The sequence below is a fragment of the Acomys russatus genome, chromosome 6 (assembly GCF_903995435.1).
Source record: "Acomys russatus chromosome 6, mAcoRus1.1, whole genome shotgun sequence".
Taxonomy (NCBI): domain Eukaryota; kingdom Metazoa; phylum Chordata; class Mammalia; order Rodentia; family Muridae; genus Acomys; species Acomys russatus.
This window is the reverse complement of record NC_067142.1, coordinates 72,736,715-72,752,153: the sequence shown is the minus strand read 5'-3', so window position 1 is coordinate 72,752,153 and position 15,439 is coordinate 72,736,715. Positions and strand designations below refer to the sequence as shown.

Below are 15,439 nucleotides of genomic sequence, written 5' to 3'. Positions count from 1 at the left end.
TGCTTTCCTATAGAACCCAGGGCCCAGCTGAGGGATGGCACCATCCATAACGGGCTGGACTCTCTCCCACATCACTAATTCAGAAAATGCCCCATGGCTGGACTTTATGGGGGCATTTTCTCAATTGTGGTCCCCTCCTTTCGGATGACTCTAGCTTGTGTCAGGTTGACTTAAAACCAGCCAGCACACCAGGGAATGGTCCCATTCACAGTGGTCAGGGTCTTTCCACCTCAATTAACCTAATCCCCATAGGCATGCTCAGAGACCATCTCCCAGATGAATCTAGATCTTATCAAATTGACAACTGGATTAGCCATCCCACAAAGCCAGAGAGAAGAGCCAGAGGGTGAACAGGAAGAGGTAACAGAACCTTTCCTGACTACTGTGTATAAGGAACATTTCCTCCTAGCTCTTTCTGGTCACTGTTCCGCCATCTTGTCTTTTCTTTCTTTCTTTCGTGTGTGTGTGTGTGTGTGTGTGTGTGTGTGTGTGTGTACACTTGCAGGTGTGCATGTGCATGTGTATGTGTGCATACACATAAGTGTTTATTTGCACGTGTACACATGTATGTTTTAGTGGGGGCCAGAGGTTGACATCAGATGTCATTCTTGATTGCTGTCCACCTTATTTTGAGAGAAGGTCTCTTAGTGAACCAGGACCTCACTGAATGGACTTCGAGCTCCAAAGATCAGCCTGTGTCTCCCTGCCCCCAGCACTGCAGTTACAGACATGTGCCACCATGCCTGGATTTTAAGTGGGTGCTGGAGATCCAAACTCATGCCTTCATGCGTATGTGTCAGGCACTGTACTGACTGAGCTGCCTCCTCAGCCCCTATTTTATTAGCAGTGCTCATCAGCACTTGGAATTTTTTGATTTATCCCTTGGGTGGTGTTTGTCTTCACCCAGTGGAGAGAGATAGGCTCTGATATGTGGATATTCCATCTTTCTATTCACAGTTAAAGACTTTCTCTCATATGAAGAGTTCTTCCTTTTGATTAAGGACAGTATGTAGAGTTGGGAATTAACAACAAAACATGTATGGGAACTACTGAATTAAGAAGTAGTGGCTGGCCATGGTGGCTCACACCTGTAATTCCAGCACTCTGGGAGTCAGAGGCAGGTGGATCTCTTGTGAGTTTGAGGTTAGCCTGGTCTACAAAGAGAGTCCAGGACAGCCAAGGCTACCCAGAGAAACTCTGTCTTGAAAAACCAGGAATGAGGAAGAGGAGGAGGAGGAGGCCTGTTTTGGTTTGGTGTGGTCCCCAGGGTAGCACCATCAAGAGATGGGGTCTCTCAGGTGTGAACTCAAAACTTCAAACTAACCCTTTTTTCCTTTGAACTTAGCTGCTTTGGGTGTTTTGCTACAGTTACAATGCAAGCTAAGATGGCATAATCTTGGCATCTGCAGTGATGTGAAGAAGAGCATTCAGATCACTTCTTAGTGAATCACTAGAAGTGTCTACACTTTAAAGGCTAAACACTCATTTCCCCTATATCTAGACATAGAAGGGATTTTTGAAATTTGGACGTTTAAAAGCATATGAGTTCATTTAAATAGAAGAAAAATACACATATAAAAAAGAAACCCAGAATAACATATTTAAAAGTCATACTTACTGTAACTTGTAGTAATCATCTACTAAGTCGTACTTTGTTGACTGATAAAACGTTGTTAACTGAAAAGAAAAACAGAAAAGCTTTTGTAGAGCAGAAAAGGTGGGAATGGGCCTTAAGTTAGTATCACGTAGGCTTGTAGGTCTAGATACACTAGAACAGCTCACAGTGCTCATCACTGGGAAAGAGTCCTCTAAGACACCATTGTATATTTTCAGACATTTAATTCTTTGTGTAAGAGAAATAATGTACTTGAGATTATTGATTGATTGATTGATTTACTTATTTAGTGTGTGTGTGCGCGCGCGCGCATGTGTGTGTGTTAGGTGTAGGGACATGCACGTGCATAGCATATATGTGAAGGTCAGAGGAGAACATGTGTGTGCATAGCATACATGTGAAGGTCAGAGGAGAACATGCGTGTGCATAACATACATGTGAAGGTCAGAGGAGAACATGCATGTGCATAGCATACATGTAAAGGCCAGAGGACAACATGTGTGTGCATAGCATACATGTGAAGGTCAGAGGAGAACATGCATGTGCATAACATACATGTGAAGGTCAGAGGACAACATGTGTGTGCTTAGCATACATGTGAAGGTCAGAGGACAACATGCATGTGCATAGCATACATGTGAAGGTCAGAGAACTACATTCAGGGGTCTGTTCTCTCCTTCTACCATATGGAACCCCGGGGATCAAATTCGGATCATCAGGATTGGTGTCAAAGACTGTAGCCGGAGCCATTACTAGCTTTTTTTTTTTTTAAACTTCTTTCTCTCTCTTAAAATCTCAATTACGTATACATTGTTTTACTTTGTTACATTTTCCTCCGTCTCCTTTAGTTTGGGGTGGGTGTTGCTGAAGCCAGACAGCAACCTCAGGTGTGGTTTCTCAGGTAATACTAACGATCTTTAAAAAACAAAATTGGGGGTTTTCTTATTTATGTGTTCGCCTGCATGTATGTATGTGCACCACATGCATACATGTGTTCGCCTGCATGTATGTATGTGTACCACATGTATACAGTGCCCTCCAAGCCATCAGACCCCCTGGAACTGGGGTTACAGATGGTTGTGAGCTACCATGTGGGTGCCAGGATGGTATCTGGGTTCCCTTAACCACTGAGCCATCTCTCCAGACCACCCCCTCCCTTTTGAGGCAGGGTCTCTCACTGGCCTGGGGCTTACCAGGTAGGCCAGGCTAGCCGGTGGTCAGCCCTGTGGATCTGTCTGTCTCTAATCACAAAATCCTGAGATTCAGAGCGTGTACTACCAAACCTGGGGCTTGTGAAATGCAGCTTCTGGGAATCAAACTCATGTCCTTGTGCTTGTATGGCAGACAGTTTATTGATGGAACCATCTCTCTAGCCCCTTTTAATTTAAATTACCCCCACCCTCTCGCTTAGCTTTTTTCACTGCAGCACTCTTGTTTTTATTGTTTACTTTGTCCCTGAGCTTGGAAGACTATAATGTAATTTTGCTTTCTAATGTTTTTCTCACTGAACTGTTTCAAAGGTCTTTGTAGCTTTGGTTGCTGCACACAGAACCCTTTCTTCTGTCGCCTTTGAGTGCGTTTGTAAACGTTCGCCTTCCTCGTGAAGACGCTCTTCCTGTTTCCTTCCCTGCAGGAACATGCAGTGTTGGCCTCCTGCACTTCATCAGGTTGCCGTTGACTCTGAGGAGAGAGAGTGGGGTGAACACCCTCAGCCCCACTTTTACATGGACCCTAAGGGCAGCACTTAAATCTCCATGCTGCTCACGGGCAGGTCTCTGTGTGCATGCAGCTGTGGATAGTCTCTCAAAGGGAGTTCTTGTTCATCTGTTTTGATGAGAACACACTAGGTTCCTCTGAAAATGCTTGGTGAGAAGATGCTGGGTAACGAAGAGGAACAACACAGAATATTCTGTCTGGTAAAGCTGCAGCCTCTGAAGTTCCATGGGATTGTGATCAGATTTATCCCTGTATTCTGTTGCATGCCGCTCCTTTTCCACGTGTGTCAAGGAGATAAACTGGCAGGAAATGTTCTTGCTTATGAATAGGTTCCAGAGTCATATGTTTCCTTTTATGAAATGTAGCCACAGTCTCCAGTCTCCAAGCTTTAGTGAGGACTGTCTTTGAAATGATGCCCTAATACATATATTGTTTTGGATTATAAGCACTGAAACTATTTATGTTATAGATGTGCTTAGAAGGGTATTTTGTGAATGTTAAGCAGTCTGTTTATACCTGTAGTATAGCCGGGCATGGTGGCACATGCCTTTAACCCCAGCAGAGGCAGGCAGCTCTTTGTGAGTTAAAGGCCAGCCTGGTATAGAAAGCAAGTCCAGGACAGCCAAGGATACACAGAGAATCCCTGTCTTGAAGAAGAACCGAAAAGAAAAGAAAAAGAAAAAAACAACCTGTGGTATAACTGATGAAGGAATAGCTGCTATTTCTAGAATAAATGTCAAGCTTGACAATACTTAGCGTGGAAAACACTATCAAATGTGCTAGTGCACTTTAAAAACAACAGAGGAGAACCTTCCACCTGGAACAGCACAGTCAAACTGAACACACAAACATTGCTTAAACAAATGGATATTTCATAAAAGCCAGACACAATTTCAACAACCGATCAGACATAACAAGACAAGTACTGGTATGGAAAATTGACTAGAAGGAATTGTGCAAAGGCATCCCAGAGTGATAGAAAGATGAAGGAGACATAGAAGCAAGTAGAAAACTCACGGAGAAGAGACTGAGAAAGTCTAACATGTGACTGACTAGAGGTGTAAGAGGAGGAAGTGATGGAGGCATGGATATTTGATGGGATGTCTGGTGGGAACAAATGGTATTCACATCCTAAAATTCCACGCAGAACTGGAGCAAAGAAACCCTCCTCTACCCACTTCGCACAAAAGCTGCAGGAAGAGGCATAGAACAAAGCCAGAAAAGTACCTAAGGGTTAAAAGGTGAAATTACAGGCATCAGTCAGAGAGCCCGCCCCACCCCCCACCCCCACCCCTGTTGTCAGGATGCCCACATGAAGACCATGCTGCCCATCTGCTACAGTCTTTGAAGCCCCAAGGGGCCCAGGTTACTTAACTCTGTAGGTCTTCTTGTGGAGTCCTTGACCCCTCCGGGTCCCTCAATTATTCCCCTCAACTATTCCATAGGACTCCCCGAGCTCTGTCTGATGTTTGGCTGTGGGTCTCTGCATCTGTTTCCATCAGCTGCTGGGTAAAGCCTCTCAGAGGAGTTATGCTAGGCTCCTGTCTGCAAGCATAGCAGAGCAAGATTAATAGTGTCAGGGGTTGTTCTCTCCCATGGGATGGGTCTCAAGTAAGGCCTGGTCTTTGGCTGTCCATTCCCTCAATCTTTGCTTCATCTTTGAGCCTGCACATCTTGTTAGCAGGAAAAATTTTGGGTCGAAGGTTTTTTGTGGGTAGCTTGGTGTCCTTATCCCTCTCCTGGAAGTCCTGCCTGGCTACAGGAGGTAGCCCTTTCTGGCTCTGTATTCCTCGCTGCTAGGAGTCTCAGCTAGGGTGATGCCCTATAGCTGAGGTCTCCCCTATGCCAGGTCTCTGGCATGTCCCAGAGATGTCTCTCACCTCTAATTTCTCTTCTCTACTCAGCCTCTCTCTCTTCTGCTCTCCCTATTCCTAATCCTCACTCTTGCTCCCCACTCCATCCCCTCTCCTCTGGCGTTCTCTCCCTCCCTCCATCTCCAAAGCCTAATTTATTTCCCCTTCTGAGTGAGATTCAAGCATCCTCCCTTGGGCTCTCTTTGTAACTTAGGTTCTTTGGGTCTGTGGATTGTTATCCTGTACTTTATAGCTACGATCCACTTCCCTTAACTGGGCTGCCTTGTCTGGCCTCAGTAGGATGTGCCTAGTCTTACAGCAATTTAATGTGCCAGGGTGGGTTGGAACCCATGGGAGGGGGGGGGACCTCTCTCTTCCCTGAGGAAAAAGAGAGGGGAGCATGTGGGGGTAGGGGGCTGGGGGAGGGAGATCCGGATATAAAGCAAATAAATAAATTAATGGAGAGAAGAAGAAAAGAGCTAAAATTACAAATGCTGAGACCGAGAGGATGGCTCAGTGGGTAGAGTACTCTTTGTGCATGCAGACCTGGGTTTGGTCCTGCTATGGCATGATGAGAAGTGGAGACAGGAGAATCCCCAGATAGGTGTGCACAGCAGGAAACAACAGGAAAGTCTGCCTCAAGCAAGGTAGAAGAAGGTGAGGACTAACACTCGGCTTGTCCTCTGACTTCCACATGTGTGACATGGCACGCACACCTACAGCCCACATGTGTGACATGGCATGCACACCCACAGCCCAACTCACACACAAAGACATACTTTCTTCCATGAATGAGGTAAGTATATTTTTAGATAAACTGACATTGTATATCTAACCACCAATAGGCTTTCACAAGAAGTTACGTTAAAAGTAGTGACTGAAGCGGGAAACAGGGGCGCACACCTTTAATCCTAGAACTCAGGAGGCAGAGGCAGGAAGATCTCTGAGTTCAAGGACAGCCTGATCTACAGAGCAAGCTTCAGGACAGCCAAGGCTACACAGAGACCCCTGTCTCTAAAAACAAAACAAAATAAAACAAAACAAGGAAAGATATTTAGATAGAGGCACTCATAGTTCAAAAGGAAAAAGACAGGGTAACGTTATTGCCACTTAAAATATATTGCAGCCAGGCTGGTGGCACACGCCTTTAATCCCAGCACTCTGGAGGCAGAGGCAGGTGGATCACTGTGAGTTCGAGGCCAGCCTAGTCTACAAAGTGATTCTAGGACAGTCAAAGCCAAACAGAGAAACTCTGTCTTGGAAAAAAAACCAAAAAATTTGCTATATAAAATTGTAATAAAGTTACCTACGAGAGAGAGAGAGAGAGAGAGAGAGAGAGAGAGAGAGAGAGAGAGAGAGAGAGACTCTAGTATAACATTAGGCACAGAGAGAGACCAAATGGAAGATTTCCATTGGGTCCTTTCCCTCGGAGCTTGGGAAAGCCTGCTAAAGATGGGGAAGAAGAATTGTCAGAGCCAGAGGGGTTGAGGATGTCAGGAGAACATGGCTAGCAGAATCAACTAAGCAGGGCTCGTAGGAGCTCACAGAGACTGAAGTGACAATCGCAGGGCCTGTGCGGGTCTGTGCTAGGCCTTCTGCAGGTTATGTTATGGTTGTTAGGTTGATGTTTTTGTGGGACTCCTAACAGTGGGAGCGAGGGTGTCTCTGACTCTTTTGCCTGCTCTTGGGACCCTTTTACTCTTACTGGGTCGCCTTGTCCAGACTTGATAGGAGGGTTTGTGCTTATGATGTCCCGGGAAGCCATGCTCTTTTCTGAAAAGAAATGGAGGAGTGGATCTGGGAGGAGTAGGGGAAGGGGAAACTGTGGTCAGAGTGTATTATATAGGAGAAGGAGGGGAAGGAGGAGGAGGAGGAGGAGGAGGAGAAAAGGTTGTGTAAATTTGGAAAACTAAAATGCTCAATTAAATTTAAATTAAATATTCATTCAATAGCCTCTGAGGAAGCCTGACTAGAAATACAGAGCATATAACCCTGAGGACCATGAATGAGGAAAATGAAGTGATGAACTGACACATGGACCTCTGAGATGGTAGTTGGTCACAGAAGCATGATGACCTGAGTTTGGTACCTGGATTTGGCAGTACACACATGTAATCCCCGCACTCCTAAAGCTAGACAGAGGGCCACGGTCCAGCCAGCCTGGGACGTCAATAGCAGTAGCAGAAGACAGGCCCTGCCCTAAGAGGGAGGAAACTGAGAAGCAAGTCCTGCCAAGTTTGCCTCCAGCCTCCACAGGTGTGCTGGGTTCGGTTCCCAGCACTCACTGGGACTCACAACCTTCTGTAATTCCAGTTCCAAGGGATTTGATGTCCTCTTCTGTCCTCCAAGGGCACTTCAAAGATGTGGTGCACATACATACATGTAGATGGAAAAAAACCACTAACACACGTAAAATAAAAATAAATACAAAGTTCTAGACTTATACATGTGAGTCTATTGATTTAGATTACACTAAACTGTTCTCCATGCCATTTAAATTGTTTTTATAGTTCTTTGAGCTAGCTGGTTTTGGAAATAATCAGCTATTTCATCATACCCTGCAAGAGGCCCGCTCCTGTGTATATTTGCTGAAGCTGAGCTTAGGAAGCAGAATTGGGAGAGAAAAGTTATTATCTGAGAGCTATTCTATGTTGGGGAAGAAACTGAATATGTAAATGCCCATATTACCAGATAAATTGGAAAAGTAATACACAATATTAATATTGTATAACTGTATACTAATAATTACTGTGTTACTGATGTATGCAATAATGTGATGTATAAAACAAATTTGTAATATTGTATATTAAGAATAAAACTGTATAACATTGAACTATAATATATAATAATGTATATACCTTCTATTTGTATCTATTAGTAAATGGCTTGTAAAGATGGTTGTAATAAGTCTTCACACACTTGGGGGTATACTTCTCTGCAGTGTAACATAGCTCATCTGTTTAAGAGGCAGTCTATTTCTTCAAGCATTAGACTCCTCCAGGGAACGGAAACAACAGACTTACTTGGCTGGCTTTTGTGATGCAGGTTGGGTAGTCCAACAGTGGCTGTATTCAACACTCTGGAGAGAGTGACAACCTGACAGTCACTTCTAAAGTGTGCTGTTTTTGATTGGCTTACAGGAGATGGTCTGGAGAGTCCAACAATGGCTGCCTTGCATGAAGAGGTGGGGAGACAGACAGCTGTGTAGTCTAGGAGGTCAGCTGCCTCTGCATCCCCAATCCGGTGCTGAAAGTCTGCAGGTGTCCTGGAGAGCTGCTGGCTTTCATCCCATGTGGGAAGGACAAGGAATTTGGGTTCGGACATCAGCAGTGACCGTGGTGGCAGCAGAAACCATTTGATAAGCTCGTCAGTGGAACAAAGGCAAGGAGGCAAAAAGCACAAGGTTTTCCTTCTGCCGTGCGAGCCCAGAGGCTACTCACAATTCAGGCTTTCCATTTCCATCAACCTAATGGAAATGTCTCACAGGAATGCCCGGGAACTAACCTAATCTAGGTAATTCTCCACAGGTGTGCAGAGATGGGCTCCCTTGGGCTCAGTAGTCAACTAGCCTACCAGCCCAGTGGAATACTCTGTCCCTCAAAAAACAAAACAAAACAACAACAAACAACAAAACCCCCACAAAAATCCTAAGGTTTTGTATTTATTCAAACCAAATAGAGACATAAAAATGACCAACTTACCATAGTTTTAGTACAGAAGCCAGAGGCGATCTCATAGCTAGTGCTTTGTTTCCAGGATAGTATATTTGGGCCATAGAGCTCCACAATAATATTGAGACCCAAATTTTCTGGGTAGACCAGTTGAGTCCAAATTGTCAGCCTTTCCCCTTTATCTATAAAGTAGTATTTTCTAACAATATTGTGTTGAAAGGCCAGATATGGACAGCTGTCATTGGTATTGTGAAGTATGCTTAGCACCTCCAGATCTAATGGGTACTCCTGTACCTGTAACATGGTGTGTAAATCATAGTATAAGAGATATGGCTTAAAAGCTCTGTTGAAGAGAATTGCTGTCTGTGATGTCCTGTTTGTCCATGAGTGTAGCCTCACAGTATCTGTAATGTCAGCCTTGAAGTAGAACATTACATTGTTTTCCATTTTTATCACAATAGTCCCATCATAATCTGTAAAAAAAAAAAAAGAAGAAAAAACATTTGTGTTATTTGATTTTTTAAATGTTTATTTGTGTGTATGTGCATGGTGTGTGCATATGCATGTGGTACAGTGCACATCTGGAGATCCGGGGACAATCTGTGGAATTTGTTTCTCTTTTTCTATCAGGTGAAAGGCTTGGCAGCAAGCACTTTTACCTGGCGAGCCATGCCACTGGTCCAGGTTTGTGGGGTAGTTTTTTGTTTTGTTTTGTTTTGTTTTTTATTTTGTTTTTGAGAGAGGGTTTCTCTGTGTAGCCGTGGCTGTCCTAGAACTCACTCTGTAGACAAGGCTGACCTTGGACTCACAGAAATCTGCCTGCCTCTGCCTCCTAAGTGCTGAGATTAAAGGCATGTGCTACCTACCACAGCCCAGTGGTTTGTATTATTTTAAATAATCATAAATCATGTTGTTTTATTGAAGTAGACCTCTAATAAAAATGATTTCTTGTGTAATGACTATATATCTTGAAAAGAATTAGAGAGAACAAGTACGAACTCCTACCTTTGCACTCACTTGAGGACTTTTTTATTCTTTACATCTCTGTGTTCACTATGCCTCTTTTATATATCATATCTTATATACACAGCGTTTTGAGTAAAGAATATGCACATATCAAGGGCAGGACTATCAAGGAGAATGATGTCACAGTCAGACCTGTGTTTCCTTCACATTCATATCCTGGTGCTTTCAACCCCACTGTAACCACACTAAGGAGCAGAAACTTTAAGGAGGAAATTCTAGTTAAATGAGGTAGTAAGCATGGGACACTAACCTAGTGGGACTGGCATCCCTGAAAACACTCTCTCTCTCTCTCTCTCTCTCTCTCTCTCTCTCTCTCTCTCTCTCTCTCTCTCTCTCTCTCTCTGCGCATGCACACACACACACACACACACACCATGCATACACACACAAACACACAGATGCAAGTGTGCATGCACACACGATTCCTGCAAGGATACAGTGAGGAGGAGCCCACTGTTTGTGGGCTCAGTGGACTTCATTCCTGAGGGTGCCTTGATTCTAGACGGACAGAAATGTGAGAAAGCTCATGTGTGTTGTTTACAACACCCAGCCTATGGCATAATGTGGGTCATCCTAACAGAACAATGCATTCCTTATTGGGATGGAGAAATGACCAGCCTTCTCACTTTAACAGAGTGCCTTGCCTAAAATAGCATAGACTTTGACTCTGTAGCTCTATCTGTACACCCTCTGCGGATGTGCCTTTCCTACATTTTAAAGGCATCACTCAGAGTTGATTGGTTAAAAGGAAGGAGGTGGATGCATGAAGTCAGGGGTGCATTGTGTTCGATGTATCTTACATTTGGAAGCAGAGTAAATCACTAATTCATAAATTACCACAAATAATATACGGATTAAATTAGCACAATCAGAAATATATGCAGTATATATCAAAAGGTAGAAATGTGTATGGGGATGACATGGTGAATGATTAAGAAATTATAGGATAAATATTGCATGGATCTGCATACCGTTAAAAACATCTCCAAACAAAACAGTAGATAGGCTGGAGAGACGGCTTAGTGGGCAAAGGCTCCTACCACCAAACCCGATGACCTGAGTCTTGTTCTGGAATCCGCACGATGGAGTCCACAGATGGTCCTCTAGCCTCCACATGCTTATCCCTCCCCCGCCCCGCCCCACTCCATGAATTTAAAAAACAACCAGAAAAATAAGCTCTTTTAGGACAAGCTTAGGTGACTGTTCTCACCTTCCACTTTGCTGGGTGTATTCTGACTTTGATTGTTCATTACTGTATGTATCAGGCTATTTCTGTTTTTACAGATAAGGGTGAGAAAAAGCAAACTAACCATGTCACTTAAGAAGCGGATATGGCGGGGGTGGGGTGGGGGGGGCAGAGAGATGGTTCAGTGGTTAAGAGCACTGGCTGCTCTTCCAGAGGACCCAGGTTCAATTTCCAGCACCCACATAGCAGCTCAGAACTAACTGTTTGTAACCCCAGTTCCAGGGGATTGGATGCCCTCATACAGAAAATACATGCAGGAAAAACACCAATGCATATAAAATTAAAAACAAAGATAAATCATTTATAGAAAAAAGAGGCAGATACAGGCCTCCAAAGTTATGGAGGCATAGAAGTGAAGGGCTGCTTATGACAAAAGTCCAAAAAAGGAAGTAAATAAAGAGAGAAACTTTGATAAATAAAATTGAGTTATTTTCAAAAGGGGAAAAAATAAAACCAGTAGAACACACACACACACACACACACACACACACACACACACACACACACACACTGTGTTTTGGAGAGTTTTGCAACAAGGGCGAGGAGGGGGGTCTCAACAAAATTAAAGATGATAAATGATATATAATCATAGGCACAGAAGAAGGTAAATGCTTGGGTAAAGACCTGGGCCAAGAAGTCCAGATGATAGGTTTTCTAAACCACACAAGCCTCTAAAACTGACTTCATCAGAAGAGGTGGGGGCAAAGAGAACAGGAGAGTGGGACGGGGCCCATCTGGCAATGGTGCTAAGAGACGGTGAGCTAGGCCAGAGATATACGGCTATCATATGCTGGCTGTTAGTTCAGAACTCATTGTCCTAATAGGATGAATAGAAAATAAATAGAATGGCCAATAAACATAACCTAGGTTTATGTAAAAAGAACTTTTTTCCCCTGGTTCAGATTGCTGCCTGTCTGGTAACCTAGGCCTAGTCCTGGAAGCTTCTAGCAGCCATACAATCTACTCTAGGCCTGGAATGTTTTCAACCTCTGAGACTTACTGCTTAAATGAGCTTACCCTTTCTTATTCTTACTGAGCTCTGGGCTGGCTGGTTCAACTCAGCTGTTCAGGCTAAAACCCCTCTCCCTGCTGACTTATTCAATCTGGATTCTCTCTATATCCCTGAATGCTCCGCTTGGCCTCAAACTAACTCCGGCAATCCGTTCTAATCTCCTGGCTCCTCCTCATTCTCTGGCTCATTCTGCCTTCACCTGTGTCCAGCCTGTTCTCCCATTCAGCCTTTCTCTGTAAAGCTCTCTGGGTAAAACTGCCTCCTCTCTCCTCTCTGTACTGCCCCTCAAGTAGCTTCCCTTTCCTCTTTCATCTCAGGAGACTTGAGCACATCCTGTTCTATCAAATCTTCTCTGATTCGTCACTTTTTCTGCCATTCAATTAAACATCACTTTCAAACATGGGTGCTTCCTTCTACAAAGTATCTTTGCCTTCATTGTTTGGGATTAAAGGCACATACCACCATGCCTGGACCTAAGCTTCTCTTTACCTCAAACTTGCTCAATACCAACCAGGCTGGCCTTGAACTCAAGAGATCTCCTTGCCTCTGTCTCCTGAGATTAAAGATGTGTTTGTATTCCAGCTGGATCACACAGACCTAGAAGGATGTGATCTCTTGCCAGAGCAGCCATGTTCTGAGTTAAAATTCCTTTACAGGTTTAACTCTTACATATAAGAGCTATATGTAGCAAAATGCGATTCACACTTGTTCCCTCTATCAATGGTAAATATTAAACCCTGTTTGAAAGCAGACGTACATTGGAGGTGTCTTGCTGTGCTCTCTCACTTGTCCCATTCACCACAGCATATGAAGGAAGCTTCTGACCTACCAGTTTGTTCCCTAGTTTGTTTCTTTTTCTCCTTCTCCTCCTCCTCCTCCTTCTCCTCCTCCTCCTCCTCCTTCTTCTTTTCAGCTTTTAGGAACTTTATTTCCTTTTCACCTTTTTCCCCTTTACTCAGGTGTCTGCAGAGCAGCTCAGGACCATTCAGTGCTGGCTCCAACCCACTCAATGGCCTGCGCTGTGGGAGCTGCTGAGCAGTCCTCGGTGGCTGGCTGGGCGCTCCAGTCCTCAGTGGGGAACTGCTGGATGGGTACAGAGGGCACCTGCACACCCTCAGACCAGTCTGCCACCTCTAGCTGAGCAGTGGTGAACTCAGGAGCTGGCACAGTCCATTTGTCCTGGAATTCCTCCTTGGCCACGGCCTTCTCAGCAGCAGCCTGATCCTTCTCCTGAATCTCCACTGGGTCTCTGTATAAGTAAAGATCAGGCACAACCTCCATGGGCGCTCATGGGAGATAAGTGCCACACATGTGGAGTACTTCCTGGGCCAGCATCCACCACATCAGACCCACTGAGTGAGCTCCCTTGTTGTTGCATGGGATGGCAATGTCCACATAGCGCAGAGGAGAATCCGTGTGGCGTAGAGCGATAGTGGGCAAGTTGACATAACCTCTGTGAGGGGCTAGAAGTCATCTCTGGGACCAGTCACCACTAGAAGCTCTGGCTCCCAGAAGGCTGCTTGGATCTGGTTGGTGAAGGGTCTCAGGTGTGAAGCAGCCAGCAATGGGAGTGGCTCCAGTGGCAGCAGCAAACTTCGGCACAGCTCGATGGCCAGTGTTCCTGGAGGAGATGACGCTGACGTCAGCGGGGCTCTCAATAACAACAACAGCCCGAGATGCAAGCAACAGCTTCTCCCAGGTCCTCTCCAGGTTTATGGTGTAGATACCATCACTCTGCCTTTTGTAGATGTATTGCTCCATCTGAAAGTCAAGGTTGGTCCCACCTAAGTGGGTTCCTGCAGCAAGGACTTTGAGGACATTCTCCTCCTTCATCTGCAGGACATCAAGGGCTCCGGACATTGTGTGAGTTTCCCTTTAAGTTACGATGGGAATCAAGAACAACGCCGTATGGACTGGTCCCTGGGGAGCGAGGAAAGGCTGTTCCTTAGTTTTTGTGAGTTACAGTAATGTACGATCTTAAAAAAAAAAATTGCCATCTGAAGGCAATATGTCTTTGATTTTACATTTACTCCCTGGCATTCTTTTTTCTGCTTGGCCCTGTCTACTGGTGATGCTTTTCACTGCGTTCCATTTTCTACATTTCTGCATGTTTTGTTTTCCCAAATCTCACTTTCCTTGATGGATTTCTCATCCATATTGGTTTTCTTGTCTTTCATTCACTTCTTTATTTCATTCATTTGCTTGTTTGAATTCCATTTAAGGTTACCGATTTAAACAAAACAAAATGACAGCAACAACAAAAATAGATTCTTGAGTCCTTATCTGGCATTTTCACTACTTCAGCACCCTGGATTCAGTTACTGAGGAGTTCAGAGAAAACGCCTACTAGTGGTGCGTTTTCCCTCTTGCTTCATCCAGGCCTCCCATGTATGGAGTTAATCCTACCTGGAAATTCTCAGGGGCCTGCCTTACTAGGCTCCTTTGGCATTCCTTAGTCATCTCGACAATCATAATTAACCCAAACAGTCCACTATTTAACCATCCCCTCCCTTCAATGATCATGTCTGCCTTACAATCGGAACTCATTGAGTCCATCTCTAATAGCACCGAGATCAGGCTAGGGATCATGGCTGCATGGCAAAGCGCAAGGATCAACAGAGCTCAGAAGCTGACGGAACAGGGATGCCTGGCTCTGTCTTTGGAAGCTACGATATTGAGGATAAACAAAGGCTAAGGGGCAGAAGTGGGAGAAGGAAGGAGGGAGGCGGTGAGGGGGAGGGGGAGGGTAAGGACAAGAGGCTCCCTATAGGCCAAGGGGTAAAGGCATTTTAAGGAAAAGGCCCAAAGATCATGCTAAATTGTTTCAAATGCCACTGGCATTTGGTCATGCATGGTGACTGAAAACTGACCCTCAAGTTAACAGTGGACAAGCTGCAAGTATGACAAGTATTGATTCAAAGAGGAATGCTAGGAGAGGGGGGTGGTGATGGTGGACAGAATGATGCCAGACAACTTGAGGGAAGAAAACTGAAGCACTGTGAATTAAAGGGTAACATGGGGCCAAGAAAGAGTGATTGAAAATTATGACATACAAGCCTGTTACTCCATATGATTTGAAAGCTGAGGCTTAGGGAAGTTAAATGTCTTGAATGGTTTGTGAATTTGAATATAGATTTATATAAATCTATATTAATTTATGGGTTGAACTATATACATCCAAAAAGAAATGTTAAAGTTCTAACTTGCAGGACCAACAACTTCGGAATGTGATTTTCTTTTTTTTTTTTTTTTTTTTTTGGTTTTTCGAGACAGGGTTTCTCTGTGTAGCCTTGGCCATCC

At 44.4% G+C, this 15,439-nt stretch overlaps 1 protein-coding gene across 1 annotated transcript in view; it reads right to left on the bottom strand.

Moving 5' to 3' along the window:
• Positions 1-15,439, bottom strand: part of Catspere (catsper channel auxiliary subunit epsilon) — a 76,797-nt gene that overhangs the window by 39,503 nt on the left and 21,855 nt on the right. The window contains exons 8-9 of the mRNA XM_051148371.1: positions 8,886-9,328; positions 1,619-1,677 (exon numbers count right to left, since the gene is read on the bottom strand). Coding sequence (XP_051004328.1) covers positions 1,619-1,677; positions 8,886-9,328 — 502 coding nt within the window. The remainder of the gene's footprint in view (positions 1-1,618; positions 1,678-8,885; positions 9,329-15,439) is intronic.